This window comes from Neophocaena asiaeorientalis, unplaced genomic scaffold (genome assembly GCF_003031525.2).
Source record: "Neophocaena asiaeorientalis asiaeorientalis breed wild unplaced genomic scaffold, Neophocaena_asiaeorientalis_V1.1 scaffold275, whole genome shotgun sequence".
Taxonomy (NCBI): Eukaryota; Metazoa; Chordata; class Mammalia; order Artiodactyla; family Phocoenidae; genus Neophocaena; species Neophocaena asiaeorientalis.
The window spans coordinates 6270975-6295822 of record NW_020173679.1 but is presented as its reverse complement, the minus strand read 5'-3'; the positions used below and the strand labels follow the sequence as shown (position 1 = coordinate 6295822).

The 24848-nt window shown below is 46.5% G+C and overlaps 1 protein-coding gene across 10 annotated transcripts in view; it reads left to right on the top strand.

The window, feature by feature from the left end:
* VPS13D (vacuolar protein sorting 13 homolog D) overlaps window positions 1-24848 on the top strand; it is a 244422-nt gene that overhangs the window by 211019 nt on the left and 8555 nt on the right. For all 10 annotated transcript variants that reach the window (XR_003003764.1, XR_003003763.1, XM_024749924.1 and 7 more), the window contains one exon: window positions 20037-20168. Coding sequence is in view for 8 of the 10 variants with exons in the window: in XM_024749924.1 (XP_024605692.1) it covers window positions 20037-20168 (132 nt within the window). In the remaining 2 variants the exon portion in view is untranslated. The remainder of the gene's footprint in view (window positions 1-20036; window positions 20169-24848) is intronic.

Genomic DNA, 24848 nt, shown 5'->3' with positions numbered 1-24848 from the left:
TTTTTTTTTTTTTTTTTTTGACTGTGTTGGGTCTTTGTTGCTGTGCGCAGACTTTCTCTAGTTGCTCTTGAGTGGGGGCTACTCTTCATTGCGGTGCGTGGGCTTCTCATTTGCGGTGGCTTCTCTTGTTACAGAGCACAGGCTCTAGGCGCGCAGGCTTCAGTAGTTGCAGCATGTGGGCTCGGTAGTTGTGGCTTGCTGGCTATAGAGCGCAGGCTCAGTAGCTGTGGCACACGGGCTTAGTTGCTCCGCAGCATGTGGGATCTTCCTGGACCAGGGATCAAACCCGTGTCCCCTGCATTGGCTGGCAGATTTTTAACCACTGCGCCACCAGGGGAGCCCCCCTTAATGATTCTTGAATGTGGAGGGTGAGAATTGGATATCTGCCTATGACCCAGAATATTTGGGGAAAGATGCTAAGGCAGTTAGCGGGGGAGGTGCTATAAACCCTAGATCTCGCAGCCTGAAGGGTGCTTATCACAGACTCTCACCCCTACCAGCCTAACCCAGAGGTGGCAGACGGTGTGCCTGGAGAATCAGGCCGCCAAGCGTTGTGTCCAGGAGCTGTGCTGTCCCTGGCCCTCTTTTCTGTATCTCGGCCCCTCCCCAAATGATGATCCTTCCAAATTCAGAATCTCTACTTTCACAAAATAGCAGTCACACGTGCGGGTTCCAGCTTGTCTTTGCTCTGCCATCCAGCCAAGGCCATCTTCACCAGCTGGTGGCCTGGGAACTCTGATTGGGACACAGTATAGGAAGTCTTGGAAGGAGAAGAGAATGTCCAAGTATGTGCTCAGCGTGCTATAACCTTCTTTTGGTGGCCGAGGATAACTTCTGTTTATTTTGGTGCTGGGGGACCTGCAAAAAGAGTTCTAGAGGTAGAAGAGACTAAAGGGCTGGCCACTTCTGAGATTGCTGGAGCCTATCTAGTTAGGCTTCCATCGTCAAGGTGCTTTAAAATCCTAGAAATAGGCTCTGGTAGTCCCTGGATGGAGCTGACTCCATGGTTGGAACTCCATGAAATGATTGCTAAACCCAAAGTTTAGAAGACCTTGGTAGTACTGGGTGTCTTTTAATGGGGCACCTATTTGGGGGTTCTCTTTGAGCTCATTCGGCATCAAGGAGCTATGCTGTGGCTGGTCTTTGGGGATGTGAAGAGAGAGAAATGCTAGGGGGGAGTGAGTGGTTAAATTGTAGGAAGGAATTCCGCTGCTCTTTTGAATTATTTTTGTTCCGTTTACCAATGATTAAAGATGCCATGAGGTGGCCAGATGATCCACGAAGCGGGATTTATAGAGACGCTTATCTGCAGAGATCGTAAGACAGAGAGTACTAGAAAGTTCCAGCACTTTATGTAACATGCAGAAGGAAGCCTGGTCTGAGATGCTTGCATCTGAGCCATCCTTCGGAAAGGGAGCAGCACAAAGCAGCAGCTCAAGAGTCACCTCTTGGCTTATGTGTGACTCACCCTCCTTTGTCAGCATCAGGGGTGTCCCAGGCCTACCTGTTTCTCTCACCCCGAGCAACTTGTTCTTTGGAAAGCCACGTGCCCGCCCTCGCTAACTGCCTCTGCCCCCAGGTTCAGAGGGAGAAACAGTCTCTCGGCGGACAGGAGCGGCTGGAGGAGGGGGGTCGTGTTTGTTTTTGTGTTAGCATGGCAGGAAGCAGTGCCGTGGCCTCTGCTGCACTGGACAGGCTCCCGGATGCACCTGCTCTTCCCAGAGGCCCAGCGAGGCCCAGGCAGGAGGGCCAGCGCCCACTGCTGCCTGGTCTGTGGTGCTTGCAGGCTTGTGTCCCAATGCCGGGGGAGGCCAACTGCAAAATGCAGGTGGTAGAGCACGAGCAGTGGCTGGCCCCAGATTGGGGGTGGGGGGCTTTGTTCTGCTGTCCCCTCTGTCTGAAAGGGTCTAGCGTCGTTCCCCTCTGCCTCCTTGGCTCTCAGCAAGTTCTCACACATTTTGAACCCACATTTTTTTCCAGTCCTGTAGAGGAAAGCCCCAGTCCAATGACTCACGTGGACTCAGTCTCATTGACTCCTGTTGCCTAGGAGAACAAGTGCTCTGAAGATTCGGTGCCGGCTCTGACCCAGGGCATGAGTCTGATTTTTACGAAGACACAGAAATGCACCTGAGATGACCCCAAGTCCTCTTCTTTCTTTCATTTTTTGATTTCTCACCACCTGGACCATTAAGTCTGCTTTTAAAGGGGGATAGGGAGAGGAGAACATTTCAAAGCAAAGCTGATTTGGTCTCTGAACCAGCTTGTCTTCTAGGTTGTACTTCACCCTGATGAGAATCAGAAAGGACAGTCTGTAAGCCCCTGAAATGCAATTTCCAATGAAACACGAACTTCACTCTAGGGGCTCTGCAGCTGGAGAGCCTCACAACCAGGTCCAGATGTTCTCTCTCCCTGCGTTAGCAGGAAGGGGATTTCGGGCAAGCTGGGAGGCAGAGTGCTTTTGCTTTTACCCATTCTTGGAGTACCCCTTTTGCAATTGGTGTCTTGCCTCCCGGGGCTCTTTAGGGTAAGTGCCATGAGCACCTGGGTCCATTTTGGCCCTGCCTCCCCCTCCTCCCCTCCCACTCATTGCTCCGAGCTGGCCAGTCACCACAAGCAAGGGAAGACCTCTCTCCTGCTCTTCAGGTTCAGAAAGCAAGACAGTGCTGGAAAAGTATGTTAGATGGGGGCTGGGAAGGAGGCTGCCTGCAGAGGACCCTCAGGTTAACAAAGCAACACCCATTCTGCCACCATCCAGTGTAGCATGGAGCCATGCCTCCCGGTCCTGGGAGAGGTAATAGTAATGATCGAGTCATGGCCTTTCCCTTGGGGAAATCTTCACTCAGACCACCTCTTACCCAGAAGAAAACCATCTGAGATGAAGCCTGGCCATTCTCACTCCTCCTTTCCTAGTCCGCGCCCAGCCCGCGCTTGTCCTGCAGTATGTGATCATAGAAATTTGTACTCATGCTTTGCTTCTTAAGTGCGTTTTAGACATTTTGGTGTTTGTGCCTGGCTCTTCCCTGAATCATCTTTTTAAAAAGTAGTTCTATCGTGTGAGTTTGAAGATATGTACAAACGTGAACTGTTCCGAAAATCCAAACAGTATGTGAGCACTCCCAGTGTATACACACTGTTCCCAGAACCTTGCACGAGTTATCTCTTTAATTTTTACAGCAAGTCAGTGAGATTGGTACTATTATTCCTTTTTTTAGAAAGAAAATAAAAGGAACTCAATCCCAGTGGCCATTAATAATCACCAAAAGGCTAATAACGTCAACCCTGACAGATATCTCGGTATGTGTGTATATGTGTGTGTGCTCACACACATGCACAAATACATATGTATATAAGACTTCAGGCGAATCATATAGGCACAGCTATTGATGCCTAAGTATTAGTAAATCATTTTTAACATTTATGTAACAGTAAATTGTACATATACAGCAATTTCCTTAGTCCTTTATTGAGGGATGTTTCCAGATTTTTGCTATCATAAGCATCTTTTACATATATCTTTCCACATGTGTATAATTCTCTCTTTAGGGTAAATTTCTAAAAGTAGAATTCCTGGGTAAAGGGTAAATGCTCTTTCTATTTTGAAAAACATTAGAAATTGCCTTCTAGGGAGTTGAAACGATTTGTACTGCCACTCTGTGCACTTGAGAAGGCCCTTTGCTCCAGCCCTCCACCAGCTCCGGCTATTCATTCGTTCAGAATTCCGTCAAGAATTTTATGAGGTAGATAGTATACTAAGAGCAAGGCATTATTACTCTTTTAAGCCTCTGCCGACCTGAGAGGGAATGTTTCAGTGCTACTACTTGCATTTCTTCCGTAACTCGGAGTGTTGCATCATCTTTTCATATTTCATTTGGCCACTTGGAGTTTTCCTTTGTGAATTATCTTCGCATATTCTTCACCCCAATCCTTTTTAAACCCTCGACGTCAGAATTTGTCTTCCTTTTTAGTGTGCTTGTTTTTGTTTATTTGCAGCCTGTCTTGGTCCCACCCTTCCAGTAGTTGTCATTGTATCAGTTTCTCGTCCACACTGGTACATACCTTTCTTCCAAATATTTATGTAATTTAGATTAGTCACTTGGTGAATTCCATTAATGAAGTTAAAGTCTGCATCATGACTATAAAAGGAGAGCTGACACTGCTTACTGCTCTTCATTTCCTTGCTTTAGCGTTAAGAACGAGGCCTCAATCAGATGTCTTTAGGTTGTATGCGGTGTGGTCTGTTACCTGGCTTTTATCTTATTTGTCTCCTCCTGCTTCTTAGTATTTATTTACTACCCGTTCCTATGGTAAAATTTGGCAGGTTTAGTACTGATGCTGTACATTGTTGTATTAATAAAAATCTTGCTCTGCCTTCAGGCAGGGCCCTACTTGAAGCCAGGCCTTCCCAGGAAGCCCGTCTTGCCCTCTTAGTGTGTAGGGCCAGGCCTCCTTAGTTCTCCCATCACTGAGACGTGGTCTAGGTAAGAACACCTTATCTTCCCAACTGGATTGTAAGCTTCTTGAGATCATGCTGTTGCCTTCTTTGGTATCCCTCCAGGATCTTCAGAATGCTTAACCCAGTGATGAGCTCAGACGATGTATTAAAGAGAGTTTTATCAACAGTCATGCTGATAAGAAGCTTACTGTGTCCATAAAGACCCAAGATCAAGTTTGATTTTGCCACTTACCAGCTGAGCGGCCTTGGACAAACTTCATAATGTCTCTAAGGCGTGGTTTTCTCTGTGAGATGGAACACTAATAAAACACATCCTCACAAGAACGTTGTGACGCTTAGAGTCAGTCAGCACTCAATAGATGCAGCCCTCAATAGAGTCAGCACTCAATAGAGGCAGCACTCAATAGAGGCAGTCAGCACTCAATAGAGTCAGCACTCAATAGAGGCAGCACTCAGTAGAGGCAGCACTCAATAGAGGCAGCACTCAGTAGAGGCAGCACTCAGTAGAGGCAGCCCTCAGTAGAGGCAGCCCTCAATAGAGGCAGCACTCAATAGAGGCAGCACTCAATAGAGTCAGCACTCAATAGAGGTAGCACTCAATAGAGGCAGCACTCCGTAGAGGCAGCACTCAGTAGAGGCAGCCCTCAGTAGAGGCAGCCCTCAATAGAGTCAGCACTCAATAGAGGTAGCACTCAATAGAGGCAGCACTCCGTAGAGGCAGCACTCAGTAGAGGCAGCCCTCAGTAGAGGCAGCCCTCAATAGAGTCAGCACTCAATAGAGGTAGCACTCAATAGAGGCAGCACTCCGTAGAGGCAGCACTCAGTAGAGGCAGCCCTCAGTAGAGGCAGCCCTCAATAGAGTCAGCACTCAATAGAGGTAGCACTCAATAGAGGCAGCACTCCGTAGAGGCAGCACTCAGTAGAGGCAGCCCTCAGTAGAGGCAGCCCTCAATAGAGTCAGCACTCAATAGAGGTAGCACTCAATAGAGGCAGCACTCCGTAGAGGCAGCACTCAGTAGAGGCAGCCCTCAGTAGAGGCAGCCCTCAATAGAGTCAGCACTCAATAGAGGTAGCACTCAATAGAGGCAGCACTCCGTAGAGGCAGCACTCAGTAGAGGCAGCCCTCAGTAGAGGCAGCCCTCAATAGAGTCAGCACTCAATAGAGGTAGCACTCAATAGAGGCAGCACTCCGTAGAGGCAGCACTCAGTAGAGGCAGCCCTCAGTAGAGGCAGCCCTCAATAGAGTCAGCACTCAATAGAGGTAGCACTCAATAGAGGCAGCACTCCGTAGAGGCAGCACTCAGTAGAGGCAGCCCTCAGTAGAGGCAGCCCTCAATAGAGTCAGCACTCAATAGAGGTAGCACTCAATAGAGGCAGCACTCCGTAGAGGCAGCACTCAGTAGAGGCAGCCCTCAGTAGAGGCAGCCCTCAATAGAGTCAGCACTCAATAGAGGTAGCACTCAATAGAGGCAGCACTCCGTAGAGGCAGCACTCAGTAGAGGCAGCCCTCAGTAGAGGCAGCCCTCAATAGAGTCAGCACTCAATAGAGGTAGCACTCAATAGAGGCAGCACTCCGTAGAGGCAGCACTCAGTAGAGGCAGCCCTCAGTAGAGGCAGCCCTCAATAGAGTCAGCACTCAATAGAGGTAGCACTCAATAGAGGCAGCACTCCGTAGAGGCAGCACTCAGTAGAGGCAGCCCTCAGTAGAGGCAGCCCTCAATAGAGTCAGCACTCAATAGAGGTAGCACTCAATAGAGGCAGCACTCCGTAGAGGCAGCACTCAGTAGAGGCAGCCCTCAGTAGAGGCAGCCCTCAATAGAGTCAGCACTCAATAGAGGTAGCACTCAATAGAGGCAGCACTCCGTAGAGGCAGCACTCAGTAGAGGCAGCCCTCAGTAGAGGCAGCCCTCAATAGAGTCAGCACTCAATAGAGGTAGCACTCAATAGAGGCAGCACTCCGTAGAGGCAGCACTCAGTAGAGGCAGCCCTCAGTAGAGGCAGCCCTCAATAGAGTCAGCACTCAATAGAGGTAGCACTCAATAGAGGCAGCACTCCGTAGAGGCAGCACTCAGTAGAGGCAGCCCTCAGTAGAGGCAGCCCTCAATAGAGTCAGCACTCAATAGAGGTAGCACTCAATAGAGGCAGCACTCCGTAGAGGCAGCACTCAGTAGAGGCAGCCCTCAGTAGAGGCAGCCCTCAATAGAGTCAGCACTCAATAGAGGTAGCACTCAATAGAGGCAGCACTCCGTAGAGGCAGCACTCAGTAGAGGCAGCCCTCAGTAGAGGCAGCCCTCAATAGAGTCAGCACTCAATAGAGGTAGCACTCAATAGAGGCAGCACTCCGTAGAGGCAGCACTCAGTAGAGGCAGCCCTCAGTAGAGGCAGCCCTCAATAGAGTCAGCACTCAATAGAGGTAGCACTCAATAGAGGCAGCACTCCGTAGAGGCAGCACTCAGTAGAGGCAGCCCTCAGTAGAGGCAGCCCTCAATAGAGTCAGCACTCAATAGAGGTAGCACTCAATAGAGGCAGCACTCCGTAGAGGCAGCACTCAGTAGAGGCAGCCCTCAGTAGAGGCAGCCCTCAATAGAGTCAGCACTCAATAGAGGTAGCACTCAATAGAGGCAGCACTCCGTAGAGGCAGCACTCAGTAGAGGCAGCCCTCAGTAGAGGCAGCCCTCAATAGAGTCAGCACTCAATAGAGGTAGCACTCAATAGAGGCAGCACTCCGTAGAGGCAGCACTCAGTAGAGGCAGCCCTCAGTAGAGGCAGCCCTCAATAGAGTCAGCACTCAATAGAGGTAGCACTCAATAGAGGCAGCACTCCGTAGAGGCAGCACTCAGTAGAGGCAGCCCTCAGTAGAGGCAGCCCTCAATAGAGTCAGCACTCAATAGAGGTAGCACTCAATAGAGGCAGCACTCCGTAGAGGCAGCACTCAGTAGAGGCAGCCCTCAGTAGAGGCAGCCCTCAATAGAGTCAGCACTCAATAGAGGTAGCACTCAATAGAGGCAGCACTCCGTAGAGGCAGCACTCAGTAGAGGCAGCCCTCAGTAGAGGCAGCCCTCAATAGAGTCAGCACTCAATAGAGGTAGCACTCAATAGAGGCAGCACTCCGTAGAGGCAGCACTCAGTAGAGGCAGCCCTCAGTAGAGGCAGCCCTCAATAGAGTCAGCACTCAATAGAGGTAGCACTCAATAGAGGCAGCACTCCGTAGAGGCAGCACTCAGTAGAGGCAGCCCTCAGTAGAGGCAGCCCTCAATAGAGTCAGCACTCAATAGAGGTAGCACTCAATAGAGGCAGCACTCCGTAGAGGCAGCACTCAGTAGAGGCAGCCCTCAGTAGAGGCAGCCCTCAATAGAGTCAGCACTCAATAGAGGTAGCACTCAATAGAGGCAGCACTCCGTAGAGGCAGCACTCAGTAGAGGCAGCCCTCAGTAGAGGCAGCCCTCAATAGAGTCAGCACTCAATAGAGGTAGCACTCAATAGAGGCAGCACTCCGTAGAGGCAGCACTCAGTAGAGGCAGCCCTCAGTAGAGGCAGCCCTCAATAGAGTCAGCACTCAATAGAGGTAGCACTCAATAGAGGCAGCACTCCGTAGAGGCAGCACTCAGTAGAGGCAGCCCTCAGTAGAGGCAGCCCTCAATAGAGTCAGCACTCAATAGAGGTAGCACTCAATAGAGGCAGCACTCCGTAGAGGCAGCACTCAGTAGAGGCAGCCCTCAGTAGAGGCAGCCCTCAATAGAGTCAGCACTCAATAGAGGTAGCACTCAATAGAGGCAGCACTCCGTAGAGGCAGCACTCAGTAGAGGCAGCCCTCAGTAGAGGCAGCCCTCAATAGAGGCAGCACTCAATAGAGGCAGCACTCAATAGAGACAGCACTCAATAGATGCAGCACTCAATAGAGGCAGCCCTGGTGACCCAGCACCCTTAGTCCTGGTGTCTTGCCACCTAAGGTTGATGGGAAAATGCAGATGTCAGAGAGCGAGTGCAGGTGGCAGTCTGCTCTTTTTCCAAAGAGTATCCTTAGAGGTTCATGTGCTCTTCTGCTTGAAGACTCTCTGTTGAGTCTGAATGTGGTTTTTTTCCCAACACGGAGCCTTGTAATCGTTCGGGGACTCAGAATGATGCCCCAAGTTTAAAACGTGCCGATTTCTTCTTACGCTCTGCCAGTTTTTCTTAATGGTAGCATGAGTGCCTGCACGCATGCATACAGATGTGCACGTATGTACGTGCGTGCATGCGTGTAAAATGCTTGGAAGAAATAAAAGACGGGATCAAATTTTGCCTGGCAGAGCAACTAACATCTCTAGTAGCCTCTAAGCATTTTCCCAAATGGACTTTAATTGGTTTCCTTCTGTTCTATTTTTATTTTGTAGTCATTTTAATGTATAGGAAGCCAACTCCTTCAAATGAGACATTTTATCTTTAAAACGTGTTATTTAGTTTAACCGCCGTGGGCCCAGCTTCACCAACATTGACGACTGGGAAGAAGGGTTCTGAGCAGTTGTTCTCCCATGACCTAACCACAGCTGTGACCCACCAGTCTGCGACGCACATGTGCCCAAACCGAAGCAGGCTGGCAGCCAAGTGTTGCCTGCACTGTGGGCTTGGCCTCTCCACCTCAGGAGGCCAGCTTCTGTCCCTCCTTGCCTCCCCCCGGTGGCCCGCAGCCCTGCTGTGGCATGTGGCATGTGGCACGAGGGCCCTTCTGGCCCACATCAGCCTCGTGTGCTGATTAGACAGGAATCAGCAAATCTGTTGAGCGCGTGTTTAATGTGGCACAGATGTGGAACATGCTGCAGATCTTTCTGCTTTACAAATTTTCAGCTTTTTGCATTTCATCAGTGTTGCTTATTATTTACAGAATGTAACTTGAGACAGTAGAACAGATTGTAATTTTTTAAAAAAGGTTTCGGGGGGTGGTGATGGGGCCGCAGGGGATCTGGGAGAAAAAAATTCCAGTAGTGTGGAATGTCGTTTGCTGTCCAGACCAAACAAACCAGTTTGCCAAGGGTTGATGGACTATGGCAATCAGTCCCATTCATGTTCACACCGGCGGCACTTAATTGTAAGGCAGCTTGACCTTCTTATCACCAAATAAAGAATAATCTTTTGTCACCAGGTTGAACGTCATGGCACCAGGCAGAAACATACCCGTTGCCGAGGCACTGAAGGGTATCACTTAGCTGCCAGCTTGTGTTCTGTTTCCTTCCTGTCCAAAGAGAAAGGACACCATTGAACCTAATCCCCATTCGGACACATGGATGTTCCCCTTGCCTTATTCCTGCCCTGGCTTTATACTCAGGCACTGTGGCAAGAGCCGGAACAGAGAGAAGTCTCTTCTTTTGCCTGAGAAATCCAAGATAGTCTTGAGGGCATTGGAACGCTGGGCCAGAGCCAGTTGGACCCAAGTTGAAAGGGAAGGTGTCATCTGTTGTTTGCAGAGGGCAGATTTGCCTAGAGGTGGCCTTGGTTCTGAGAAAGCTCAGCCTCAGGTTAAATTCGAGGACAAACAATAAAAAAGCACCAGCTGGTCAGAAGGGAGATGAGGAGGAGAGGATTTGTTGAGTCCTATATGTTTCTAGGCCAAAAGAACCTAAAACTTGGGACTGAAATAATGAAAGCCATACAGTAAAAATCCTTTGGGGAAGTTCTCCTTGGAATTTGAGCTAGTGCAGGGAATTGATTGCCTTGGTCAGAAGGTTCTGAGTTGCTTAAGTGCTGAGTGTCAACACTGGACTGGACCATCTGCAGGGAGCCAGGCCCCTGAGCCGTTTCCAGAGTTCCAGGCCCTGCTGCTCTTTTCCTTCCTGGAAAAGTGCAGATGTTGCACGGTCCCCCGAGGCCAACAGGCAGCTGTCCAGTTGCCCCCTCGGGAGAACATGACCCAGGTCAATAACTTTCTAGTGTCCGTCCACGAGGGAATGATCAGCATTCTTATGCCCCAGGGGTTTCTGGGTTGTTACCAACTCCCAGCCCTTCCCCGATTGGGTCTCGAGGAGGAGTTCCCCGATGGACGGCCCCTTCTCCAGCCTCGGCTTCAGAAGCAGCAGCTCTGGCTCCCCTGCCGCTGGTCCTGTGGTCTTCGGTCTGGTCATTTAGCATCTGTGTATTGAGCTGGGGTACCGTGATGCATGGAAGAGACGGAAAGCTCTGGCTCCACGTGGCTTCCATTCAACTCCCGTCACACTCTCCAGGCCACGGCTTATTCAGAACACGAGGCCCTTCCCTGGAAAAGGTTGGTGCCTGGAGAAAGGGTGTGTGCTGTGTCACCGGCTGGCTCTGCTACCCTTCCAGGGTCACAGTTTCTCCCTCGACCGCCTCAAGTCTAACCTCAGGGCCTGAAACAGACCCTGTTTATCCCTGTGAGTGAGGCAACTGTATGTAAACTTTCATTCTCATGGCAGTTGCTAATCTTCGGTGTCCTCATCCATTTTTTTTTGTTTGTTTGTTTGTTTGACTGCACCGGGTCTTCCGTGAGGCGTGCCGGCTTCTTAGTTGTGTCACGCATGCAGGATCTTGTTCCCGGACCAGGGATCGAACCCGGGCCCCCTGTAATGGGAGCGCGGAGTCTTACCCACTGGACCACCAGGGAAGTCCCTCCACATCCGTTTTTGAAGCATCTTCTCCTGTGCCCTCTTTCTCCTTTTCCACCTCACCTCCACCAATACTCTCTGTTAGATAGTAAACGGTCGTATAAAACTTCCGGCCTGAATGAATAGGTGGTCTTGAAAAAGCACACAAATCACAAAGTAGGTCCTCAGAGGGCTGCAGCACCCAGACCTGCTTGGCTTTGGTCACGAGGGAGGGAGGCCCTTCACGCAATAGTGTGGAGGCCCAGGGCTGGGGGGATGCTAAGGACACAGCCCACACCGCCCGCCTGCCCCCCGCCCCCCCCCTCCGCCACTCAGTCAGGGCCGTTCCATTTTCAGGGGTTGGATGTATTCAGGTGATCTTGCAGACTTCATTTAGAGACAGTGTTCTATCCCAAAAACCTCTGTTATGATGGCTTTTATTAATGGCAATATTCTAAAACTCTGTTCATTCCAATTCTAAAAATTTGACATTTGGTATAGTTTGTTGAGCTGCTAGATTGATTAGCTCTTAGCTCTTTTAAAAAGTTCTTTAAGCAAATGAGACATGAATGGAGTAAGTCAGGTGAGGAAACACTTAGGCAATAGTTCCTGTAGAAAACACCTATATAACCAAACATTTGATGTACCCCTCTTGAATTATCCTTACGTATCCAGTAAACCATGTTTCCCATAGTGTGCTGTCAGGCTAAAAATTTTAAATCTGAGTTTTAAAAGTTATGTGTTTTGGTATTTTAAATTGATTTGACACCCAGTAATTCAGAATAAGGGTAGGGGAGAGGGAGGAAACTTTCATGAGTACCTACTATGTGCCAGGCACTGTGCTGTGCACTTTTCATATATTAACATTATTAACCAAGTAAGTATTATATTCCCATTTATTGATAAGGAAACTGAGGCTGAGAGAAATCCAGTAACTTCTTCAGGATCACTCAGCTAATAAGTGACTGGACAGGAATTCAGGTTTGTTTGTCCTTTTCCAAAGATTTGTGTTCTTCCCTACACCACCATGCTCCTAAATTTCATCCCTCTCTTAAAAGGGATCAACTTTTGGGAGAAGGCAGATCATATAAAGAAAGAGATTATGTAATTATTGGCTAGAAATCATCTGAAAATAATACGGTTAGTTTAATTTAATCAACTTGTTAGCATTTGCACTTAATAGCTACAAAATAAGTTTACCAGGAACTGTGTATTTTGACCCATGTGAAACATCTTAGGATTGGCATTAGAGGTGACAGGTTAGTAGGGAAACTGACCATGGTTTGAGAGATTCCTATAGAGCACCATACTCTGAATCAGAATGTCGTGCTTAAAACATAAATGAAGCTTGCGTTTTTAAATGTCTTGGTTTTGTAGTGACGTTGAAAGTTGCAAACCACCTTATAAGTTGTCAACTACTTTTTGAAAAAGCAAAGCAAACCCAGGATGCATGCAAAAGTTAGTTGTTTTAGGAAATCCAAGGCTCTCAGACTATAATCTCAGTATGATATTATCCAGTTGATTGGAATTCGTTATGAAGCGAGTCTGCCTTACCCCGCCCCCCAGCTTCATGAGCAGGTAGTCTCACCCCTGAGGCAGTTAGTTGACTAGGAAAAAAAGCTCTGAATTAGTCTTGTTCTTAGAGTTTAAATCCCAATAGGCATATCTGTTGGCATTAGTCCTATGAGCTGTCACAGTTGCAATGTCATGGGGTCCCCCAAACATGTGTTAGGTTATAGGAAGCCTTGACCCCTATAAACAAGTCAGGTGTGAATCCCACTGTGGGGAAAGCCCAGCCCAGGAAATGTCCTCCCCACTGCAGGATGTCAGATCACTAAAAACTTAACAGCAATAATAATATAATTTCTAGCGGTTTCATGGATCAGCATCTTTCCCACATTTTCAGTTGCAACAACACAATATGGGATTTTATGTGTTGTTACACGCACGACTTCAGAACTCTAGGGAGAGGTAAGTAGAATGTTAACAAGGAAGCAAAAGGGAAAGGGGAATATTTCAGTTTGAAGCAGTTTCCCCAATAAGAAAACTAAGAGGGAAAGATTGGATGTTGGATCCTAGCCCATCTTGGGTTTCAGCCACCGAGGCTAAGCTAAGTTAGGGCCCCTCTCGGGCACCCATGGCATCTTCTGCAGATCCATCATCATCGTTGTCATCATGATCAGTAGCATTTTATCGAGCGCTTATTATGTACCAGGCACTCTTACAAGCACTGTACACATGCTGACTGACTCCTCACAACAACCCCATTAGAATCCCCATTTTATAGATGAGGAAACCAAGACTCCAGGAGGTTACACAACTGGCCGTAGGTCACAGTTTGTAAATGGTGGAAGTGGGATTCAAACCCAGCCGTCGTATTACACTCCCTCTATCCTAGGGCTCCCCTGCTGCATTATAATTGTGTTTCTATTTCTCCTCCATTAGACTCCAGGAAGCTCCCTGGAAACTCCATTCATCTCTGTCTTCCTAAAGGCCTAGCGCGGCCTGTGCTCAGGAAGAGTTCATTAAATGGGGTGGGCGTGGGGGCAGAGGCAGGCAGAGGCCAGTCCCAAGGCTCAGTTAGTAATTCATTTACCTCTACTGACAGAGGGTTGCTTTCTGCCCAACCTTTTTTTTTTTTTTTTTTTTTTTTTTGTCCCCTGCATCGGCAGGCGGACTCTCAACCACTGCGCCACCAGGGAAGCCCCCAACCTCTTTTTTTTTTTCATGTGTTCAAAATCCAAATTGTCGTTGGATATTTGGTCCAATTTTCTTGGTTCAAGATTTAACGCAGCCAGAGCTCAGAGGTTATCACTAAACCTGTGGGTGGAATACTACCTCTGAGCAGGTTCTAGAAAGTGGCATTCTGTTTGTCACGCAACTATGGGGAAGTTTCTCCTGTGAACTGAGCCTGACTTCAGAGGTTTCCAACCTCTACTAGTCTTCTCTGATTGCAGCTTGCACTGAAAGGAGTAAAATGTGTCAGTGGAGAAGAAGTGCTTTTCCACTTAGTCTTTGGAAGTGGATGCAGTCGTGAGGAGAGGGCTCCAGGTCGGAGGTCAGATGTCACCCACGGCACGGCAGGCCTGGTGATTGTCCCGACACTGCAGTGCAGTGCGTATCAGAGGAAGCTTTAACCAGTTCGTACACTCCAGTGCAGAGAGTGGTGTTTCAAGAGACTGTTGAGTTCCTTTTAGAGAGCTGACAAATGTTTGAACCATTCCGTCAAGAATTCCGGTACAGTAAGCCCCCTACATACGAACGAATTCTGCTTTGAGAGCACGCTCGTAAGCCCAATTTTTTCTTAAGTCCAACGAAGTTAGCCTAGGTACCCAACTAACACAACTGGCTATATAGTACTGTACTGTAATAGGTTTAAAATGCTTTTCACACAATCATACATTAAAAAGAAACACAAAAAATAAAACATTTTTAGTCTTACAGTACAGTACCTTGAAAAGTACAGTAGTACGGTACAACAGCTGGCATCCAGGGGCTGACATCCAGTGAACAGGCAAGAAGAGTCACTGACCGGAGGAGGGAGAGGAGGTGGGAGATGGTAGAGCTGAAGGATCGTCAGCAACAGGAGATGGAGGGCGAGCTGCAATTTCACTCATGCCTGATGTTGATGGAACGCATGTTCGCATCTTTGAAAGTTTGCAGCTTGAAGGTTCGTGTGTAGGGGGCTTGCTGTGTCTTGTAGCTGTCATTCATCAACAGGTAGTATTTAAAGAGATAGTCTGGGTTGACCATCTCAGCTTAATTCTTTGTGCCCAGTCCAGCACAGTATATACAGGTTAAATATTTAATTAAAACAAAACTCTCGGACACACACGTAACGTAAATGCAAGAACAATCCATCACTTTGTTGGGGTGAGTACACACAGCCCCTAAGGAAGATGGCAGTCATCAGTTGAATAAACATTCTATTAAGATAGGAAGTCACGTGTTTGACACACACACTTTCTCCTCATTTACTGATTATTTTTGAACTTCGCTTGGTTGATAGACATTGGCCGTGACAGATTCCTCAGCCGACTAATATCTTAACTCAAGCTGTACAGGGGTATGTGTATGTGTGTACAACATCTGTCTTCAACTAATAGAACTATGACATAGTTACTCATTATAGAAGCAAAGAACAAATAATAGCTGGCCAACTGTTGACCCTCAGGCTGAAAGGCAGGATCAACCACGAGAATGGAATTGGTTAGATCTCCCTGGGTCACCTTGTTTGGATTTACTGTTGCTTCAAGAAAATGGCAGGGATTGTTTCCATTACTCTGATCTTTGGCTTTGGCTCCGGCTCCAGCGTATGTCAGATAGCAGTGGCCAGATGCAAGCTTGCTCGGTATTGATCTCTCCCTCTAGGTGGGTATCTGCAGTGTATCAGCCACTGTATCAGCAGCCCCTTCCCCGGGGAGTCGTCCATGCTGTACAGCCAACTCCCTGACATTTTCATGGAGTTCAAAGCCCAAGTTCGTTTGGTGCTGACGTTTTGGATTAGCTGGTTGACTGGAAGGCCTGCTTCTTTCTATACGCTGTGAAATTTCTAAACCGCAGCAGCTGAGGGCTTAAAATGGCCGACAGACCCCCAGCTGGCAGCAATCAAGTGCACCACCGCCCTTCGGCTAAACAGAGGTTTGTGGAGGCACAGTTGCACTAAGCAGACGGCTGTAAACTCTCTTTTGTGTTGAGTGTTAGTGAGAGACGCTGTCAGCTAATGAGAGGTGAGTGGGTGGAGTTTCGCCACCTCTTGTTTAATGATGCGTTATCCCCGGGATGGTGGTCCCAAGGCCCTGCCCAAGAGGCAGCAGGTCTTGACAGTGAAGGTGATCGTGAGAGAAGGAGCAAGGCAACCAGAGGAAGCCAGAGGATAGTCTGAGGACGGCCCAGCAGTGACAGGCAGGAGCAGCATGGAAGCTGATCTTTCTGCTCTGGTGCCTGTGGGCAGCCTCCACGTCTGCGCCACTTTTTTAATGGACTCCGTTATGCTGTAGGTTGAAAGGGGAAGGTGGGCATGAGAAGACAAAATGCTATTTTAGGGCTTCCCTTGGTGGCGCAGTGTTTGAGAGCCCGCCTGCCGATGCAGGGGACACGGGTTCGTGCCCCGGTCCCGGAAGATCCCACATGCCGCCGAGCGGCTGGGCCCGTGAGCCATGGCCTCTGAGCCTGCACGTCCGGAGCCTGTGCTGCGCAACGGGAGAGGCCACAACAGTGAGAGGCCCGCGTACCGCAAGCAAACAAACAAACAAATGCTATTTTATACGCATTCAAGCAGCAAAAATTTAAGGGGCTAGGCCAGTACTATCTGATACACAATTTAAATTTGAGTTAATTTAAATGAAAAATTTTAAATTCAGCTCCTTAGCCACACTGGCCACATTTCAAGTGTTAGTAGCTATGCATGGCCAGTGGCTGTGTACTGGACAGTGCTGTCCTGGACAGTACCAAGTGTTGGAAGGTATATAGTTTACCAGGCTCTCTGAAGTACGTTGTTGGTGGGTGTGTAAACTGGTTCAGCCTCTCTGAAAACAGCTTGAGTTATCTTGTTAGGTGAACATTCATGCCGTGTGTGTGTGTCCGGCAAACACCTAGATACATACCCAAAGAAACTCTTGCCCAGGGTCACCAGGAGACAGGTAGAGGAATGTACGTAGCAGCATTGTTTGTAATAGCAAAACCTGGTAATGGTCCGTGTGCCATCAACAGGAAGCTGGGTGAATGATGGTATATTCACACAGTGGAATAATTAACAAGCCGGTACAATTAATGAATTGTAGCTGCACACAAAGGAATGATTGAATCTTAGCAATATGACTTCAAGGAGGAAGAAGTAAGTCCCAAAACATAAAAGGGCAGTGCCATCCTTCTTCAGAAGCCCAAAACAATGAAAACCAGAGAATGTAACAGGACTACTATACCAGAACATACTTTGAAATGTGATAAGACTACGTGCAGAAGAAAAGTAAAGGAACGATAAGTACAAGATTCAGAGCAGTGGCTATCTCAGATAGAAGAGGAAGAAGAAAGGAACAGGGAGTGGGAGGGGGGAGCAGAGGACCACACAGATAAGATTCGAGTTACAGTCAGTGGGGTTTTCGTGCTAGGGATAGTGGTTTCAGAGATGTTTATTATATCATTTAAAATAGATAAAAGGCCAGTGATGATAGTGGGCCCTAAACGGAGGGTAATGATGCATCTAGTCCTAAAGTCCAGTTTACAACAAAAATGAATCGAGTCCTTTCCTTCCAAATGCTCATAGGCTCACTGGAACATATGTGAAAGTGACTTAAGAACAGTCACTTAACAGCTGTTCTTCGGATACCAACGTTGTATTACTGAATCCCAGGGTGAACAAATTCAGGATTACCACCACTTACAGCCACACTGGTTTCAAAGGGTTACTTGAATTTTCAGTGCCATCGTCAATATATGAAGAAAACAGTCCCATCACACAGTGGCCTACGCTGAAGAATATCACTTTAAACTTTCTGCTGGCTTAAGTTTGGGACTAAACTTGTTCACATACAAATGGTTTTAACCCACACACTCCCCAGCCTCTCAAGTTGGACCTCAGAATTTAACATTTTAGTTGAGTTTTGGAGAAGAAAGAATAGTTTTTCGGATTCCCACAATGACAAGGAAGTAGGGGATTATTATGGGAAGAATTCCTTTAACCCAGCTCTCTGTTTCTAGTGAGAGTATGTCTAAATCACCCCTTCCAGAAGTATTCCCTATATTTATAAGACCACGAGAGAGACTTCGTTTCCTCCTACGGCAAAGTTGAGCGAGCTCGCTCTCCTGTATCTGTGTGAACAGTGAGCCTTGAATGCCGCGCTGAGCTCCTCCAAGCAGCAGGATCTGAACCCTATATCCAACCTTCCCTTGGTGTGTGGTTGATCACGGATGGAGGACCTTGTAAATGGGAAGATAGTTTGCAGTCAGTTGGGGAGGCAGATAAGCAAGTATTTTATCTAAGTGGGATGTGAAGCAAACGTGTTTTGAGCACATGACCGAATCTGACTTGTTTTTGAAAGGGTCATTCTCGTTCCTGTGAGGAGAATGGACAGGAGTGGAAACAGAAAGAATAAGTTATAAGACTATAGTAACAATCCGTTACAAATCCAGAGATCATTTGTCAGTTATGAGAGAGGTGGAGAAATAGCGAGATTTGGGATGCATGTGGAAGTTGAGCCTCTGAACCTCCCAGTAGATCGGGGAGTCAGGATGGAACATTACATTGAAAAATGAGGAGCAGGCTTGTCACATCTTCCTGGGACCTTTGGGCTTCTGCCACAGTGCCCGAACCCCTTTCAGGAGCTTCAGGGGTGCCTCGGGGAAAAGATACTTTTTTAGCCTGTCCTGGACAGTGTTTGAAATGACAGTCGATGTTTCACTGGGCAAGGAGATAAGAACAGGACTCAGCTATCTGGAAAAGTACACCACGCTCCTTCCCCTGGGTTTCTCTCACTCAGTGTTTTCCAGCATCCTTAACACCAGCAGTTGTCAAACTTCCCTTTGAGGGGTGAACTCTGTGAGCAGCTCCCGACACTGCCCTCCGTATTTTCAACCAGTAGTTGGGATCTGAAGAGCCAGCAGTGGCCTCAGTCCTGAAGAAGGAATTGCAACTGTGCACAGCAGGAGTATGTGAATATATTAATGTCACAGCAATAAAATTGGGTTGTTTACCCATTCCCTTGGTGCAGAGGGTCGAAACTTCTCTTTAGTCTCACTTGGAGAACACAGTTAGTAGTACTTGGGGCATCCTTATTACTGAACTTTTAAAACATTATCACTGGATGTCTGGTTTTCCAGCCCATATCAAGCATTACCCAGGTCTGGGACTTGAGGCAGCGTGGCCTGGTAGGCGGAGTGTTGACATGGGCCCAGAAGGGCTTTGCGTCGTCCCAGGTTTGCAGCTAACCCGCTGACTGTTTCTGTCCCTATCTTTCCCCTGATTCGCCCACCAGGCACTTCTCTGCCCTTGCAAGTAAGTCTTTCCACTGCTGTTAGCACACGATCCTGGAGTGCTGATTCAGTGTGTAAGCCTAGGCCTCGCTTGTAGATATGTCTAGAGAGGGGTGTTTTGCTTCAATGGAATCCAGGAACAAATAATGAAAAGTACACCAAGTACAAGGCCGAGGACAGACCAGGCACACTCTTATCAGTCATCTGAAATATGCACAGCCTTTCCAAAACAAATATGGACTCCTGTTTCTAGGAAAACACCAAAAAGTACTTATCAATTACCCTGTATATGGTTTGTGGAGAAAGACAACATCAGCCTACCCTGAAAGCCACAGCAAAGCAGATTCCTTTGGGCAACGGACAGCTGAGGGCCATGAGTGAGAGCCGCCACAGAATCCCAGACTGTGGCCTGGGACCAGTCCACGGAGCCTTTCTTCTCCCTCCTGTGATCACTGTGTCCCTCACCCTACACCCAGGCAGCTGAGCTCATCCTAGAAGAAGCTGAGAAGCTTGGTGTGTTCTGACTCATGCCCAAAGCCTCTCACTCTTCTCCCTGACCCTTTACAAGTCCAGAGGTGCCTCTCCTGAAGAGATTTCCTAGAAAAATAGAGTGTGACCAAGTGGAAGTCCAGTAATAATAACAATAACAAGAGCCACTGTTGGTGGATAGCCTACATCCTGTCAAACATGGGCTCGATGGGCATGATTCTGTTTGATCTTCACGGCAGTCCTGTGAGGTGGGTGTCATCATCCTGTTTTACAGAGGGAACTGGAATTGGGGGTTGAAGAAGTTAACTGACTTGTCCACGATCACATAGCTAGAAAATGGCAACGGTGAGGTTCTTGTTCAAAACTGGAGTCTTTAACCACTTTCTTCTAGTGCATTCACGGGTGGTACTAAATGTAGTTTAATTCCGGTCACCAGATTTAGAGTATGTCCTGTGTTGAGTGGTGTTTTTATCTCAGACGAGGAAGGAAGGGAAATCATTTTGACGTTTTAACACTTAACCTCTTTGCTTCTTGTCCATTTCCCCACCTAGGACCCAAGCACAGAGGGTACGGAAACCACGGTGCTGCGCAGGGCCGCAGGGCCTGCTTCCCCGCTATTCTGAGAGCCAGGCCGAAGGGCAGGAGCAGCTCTTCAAACTAACAGACAACATACAAGACGAATTGTAAGTTGGAGCCGTGGGAAACAAGCCCTTTCGGTTCACCAGGTTGTCTTTTCTGGCTTTGACTCTGAGAAGTTTCTGTCCGATCTGAGTATCAGCGTGACTCTTAGGCCTTGGAACTGGTCAACAAGATTCCTTGGCCCAGATGTTTTATAGATTCAGATGTAACAGTGGTTCTCAAAGTGAGTTCCATAGTGGGACCTTAACGTTGGCAGTCTCCTTCTAATTAGTTCAGAAAGAGAAGATAAAGTGTTCTCAATCTACAGGTGTTTTGCCCTGTGAGACTTTCCTGAACTTCGGTGTTTTGTTGTTTGCTGCAGAATGCTAGTAAAACAAAACAGATAAACAACCAACTGGGAGCTGAAAAGTTTGGAAACGTAACAGTGTTCTCAAGGTTGTTCTGTTATTCTTTGAATGTGGAGCCTTATATACTTAGGATCTTGTTATATTTTCAGTTAGTGAAGTTTTTCCTAGTTGATGTGGTAGAATTCAGTATATCACTATTTTAGGATATTCTGCAGAGACTCTTAGCGTAAAATGCTCTGTAACCTAAATAGGTGTTAGAACCACAGTCCAGAGAAAGCAATTAGTTCTGCCTGATAAGTAGCAAAATACTAGTTTAATTTCTCTTAATGCTTATTTATCTTTCTTAAGATAAAGCAAGCTAGGGAGGGTTCAGAGGACCATGAATGTTTTTTGGTTGGTGGAGGATATCTGAAGTAGAGGTGAGCTCTCAGGAGAGCCTTCAGTGTCGTCGTTAGAAATGCTGTTAAACTAACCTCATCTCATAGTTTTGTAGCAGTATTTGAACGCGGATATCAAAAGTCAAGTCCAGAATTCATTTGTTGCTTGCTGCATGGGATGGCGTCTGCCTAGATGTGTTTTTTGTAACTCAAGCTCCTTGCAGTGTTATTGGAAAGTCTCTCAGTGATGGAGGTGTATTACATTATCGTAGTCAGCTCAGGGTGCCATAACAAGACTGAGTGACTTAAGCAACAAAAAATTATTTCTCATAGTCTGAGGCTGGGAAGTCCAAGATCAAGGTGCTGGCTGAGTTGGTTCCTGGTGCAGGCTCTCTTCCCGGCTTGCAGATGGCCACCTTCTGGCTGTGTCCTCACATGGCAGAGAAAGGATGAGCAAGATCTCTGGTGTCTCCTATAGAATCAGGGCCCCACCCTTATGACCTCATTTAACCTTCATTACTTCCTTGCTTCAAATAGGTGGGGACATAATTCTGTCCATAGCACACATCTATCTGCTCTTTTAGTCTAGCCTCAGCTCTGGCCATCACTCCAATAACCAGAATCCCCAGTATTTCACTCCAGGGAGGGCTTTATATTCCTGCCTGCCTTCGGTGAGGATTTGGTGCCATGGCTGCCCTATATACCACTTTGCTAATGTAACTTTTGGCCTTTGGATCGGAGGCTCAGAGCGTCATTCCCCAGGTGTAGCGGGACATGGTGCAGAGTCTACTAGAATGGCAGCTCCATGAAGGCCGCAGTTTTTGTCTGTTCCATTCATTGAAGGATCCTCAGTACATGGGACAGTGCCTGGCGCATACTAGGCACTCAACAAATATTTGTTGAATGAATGATAGTTGGAAAGTTGTTGTACGTTGTGCTTTTAATTTTCTTTCCCACTCACCCTTATTCAAGTGAAACCTTGTGAAATTCATTTTCAAGTCAAACCTTGGTCCTCGTGAAATTCATTTTCAATAGGATGACATATGCCAAGAACACAGGGAGAAATTGTGTACTACAGCTAACATAGGCTTGCTCCCAGTGAGATACATGCATTGAAAACAGAGCCATGGAAAGCTGAAAACCGAAATCAGAATGAAGTCAGTAAAACAGATTTCATGAAACTCTTAAAATTCATAAGAACTAGGAAAAGATGTTGGCGTGAATGACTTTTGACTCTTAAGATGAAAACCATGTGTCTCTACCCAAGTTTGTGGGTTAAATCTTGCCAGTGAATGTTGAAGAAGCCACATGACCGTAGCCTTCCTCAGTGTACAGGGAAGAAGGCATCGGGGACCGGGCAAATGTTCCTCTGAAGTATCCTCGGTTGTCAGGCTGGGTCTTCACGGTGACGTGAATGTTGGAGGCATCCCTCTGCAAGAAAGGCGTTTTCAGGAGAAGCACAGGAGTGCCATAGAATACCTGACTTTTATCCTGGAATCGTAATTAAAAACATGTTTAAAGACCCAATTATTTGCATATTTTCCTTCAGAGTTAACCCCTTAAAAGGCTCTTTAATACTTTGCCCTACTGTTCTAACTAAATGTTTCCACATTTTTTTCCAGTTAGACTCACTGTTTCACTTCTGGAAAATATTGTGTAATTACTTCCTGATGTAGTGAAAACCCCGCGAAGTCCACAGTGCCATGGTTACTTCAACTTTGTTCTCCCAGATCAAGTTTTGTTTAATTTTTTATTTTATTTAATTAATTAGTATTAAAAAGATAGTTGCTGACATATGATTTAAGGTCTGGCCAACTGAAAAGGCTTCAGTTTCGAATGAATCAAATATTCCTCTGATATGTTACAAAATTGCCATTACTTTCCATTTTTCTTAAGTTTGGTTCTGAAATCGGATCCTGGGTTAAGATGCTGTTAAAGTGAAATTTGTTCTATTTATTAAATTAATTTTTCTCTGTAACTAGTGTCTAGTCTGTAGCCAGAAACCTCATTCTCATTAAAAAAAAAAAAAAAAAAGAAAGAAAGTACCTATTTTATTTCCAATACACCATCACAGACCAAGTTACTTACTAGCAATGTAAGCACTAGGGCGGCTCTTTACCTCTTCCAAAAAGGTGCTTACAAGCAATGCACATGACCTGAGTAGCCGCCCAAGCATACTGTTTTCTGGAGTTTATTTGACAATTAGATTATATTTTTAAAATGTAGTTTTAGGAAATAGTATTTGTGAGATTTTTTTTATTAGATATTATTTTATGCTTTAAAAAAGAAGCTTTCAGTTCTCTATCCCAATTTTAATATTTCGATAGATATATTTAAATATAATTGACTTCCTTTGTAATCCTAAGCATTTAAAATTAGCATTCTTAGAAGGGGATTATGGGCCTCCCCAGAATGCCGACGTGGGGGTCCATGATCCCTGAATATTAAGAGCTCCTGTTCTGATTGGAAATTAGGAGCCTTTCTAAATGTCTGACATTTTAAATTATTATTATTCATTATCTTTTAGTATTGTGACTGTGCTAACAAAAAGAGTCCTTATCCTTTAGAGAAATATGCTGGTATATTTACAGATGAAAGGAAAAGGAATGAACAGCAGCAGCTAAGAACCCTTCAGGGGGCAGCAGGACCTGGGAAGTGGTTCCCGTGCAAGACTTTGAAGGTGGTGCTTGCCTTCTGGGGACCCTTGAAAGTCACCCGTAGGAGGCCACTTGAGTCTAGTCAGTGTCTTGGAGGCTGTCACTAGATCCCTGGGTCACTTGATCTCAGCCGAGCCAGGCAGCTCCCTGGTCCGTTTGGGTTGTGTGCTCATTTCCATCTGTTTGAGTGTGTTCCTCCTCTTCTTTTTTCTCCTTTTTCTTTATTGAGATCTTTTTTTAATACAAAAAAAAGTATAAAAAGTAAGCCAGAATAGCTTATAAACCCACCAGCCAGGTTCGTCTTTTCTCTTTTTGATGAAATAAACTCATGTACATAATTAGCAAATGCAAAGAGAACAGAAAGAAAGAAAATCAAGAGTAAAATTCTCCTTTCTTGGGCTTCCCTGGTGGCGCAGTGGTTGAGATTCCGCTTGCCGATGCAGGGGACACGGGTTCGTGCCCCGGTCCGGGAAGATCCCACATGCCGCGGAGCGGCTGGGCCCGTGAGCCATGGCCGCTGAGCCTGTGCTCCGCAACGGGAGAGGCCACAACAGTGAGAGAGGCCTGCGTACCGCAAAAAAAAAAAAAAAAATTCTCCTTTCTTGCCCCCTTTGTAAACATACTGTTTATATATTTTGTATCCTGTCTATCCTTCTTGAGAAATTGCATAGAGATAGAAATCAGAATTTTTTATTTTGAGCACACGTTATAGTGTTGATTCTAATAGCATATAATTGTAAATAAAAACCTTATAGTAATATATGCAGTCTCAAAACGAAAACAAAAGATCAGACCTTTTGAGAAGTGGGATGGAATTCATTGGCTTCCGTTTTCTAGACCAGGAAATAATCTACCAATAACCTTTGACACTTAGAAAATTGGATATTCTTTGATATGCCACTAAATTAAAACTTTCATTTGGTGGATTATCCAGCTACTCTGATAAAAGTTAATGGCTTGTCTTTGCTCTACACCTGAAACTAACACAACATTGTAAATCAACTATACTTCAATAGAAAGAAAGGAACGGAGGGAGGGAGGGAGGGAGGAAGGAAGGGAAAGTTAGTGGCTTGCTAATAACAAGTTAAATCAAGACTTCTGAGAGAATTCTTTATCTTTACCACCGGGTAAAATGCATGCAACATCCAAAGTTGTGCACTGGCAAATTCCATTGGACCCTACAACGTAAATTCATTGTTATTTTCTGAGACTACATAACACATGAATTTATTGAATCCTACTATGTCCCAGGACAAGTTCACAGTCTAGCAGGGGAAGCAGACAGTATTACCAACTATTTATAAACATGTGATTGCTTTTTTTTTTTTTTTTTTTTTTTTTTT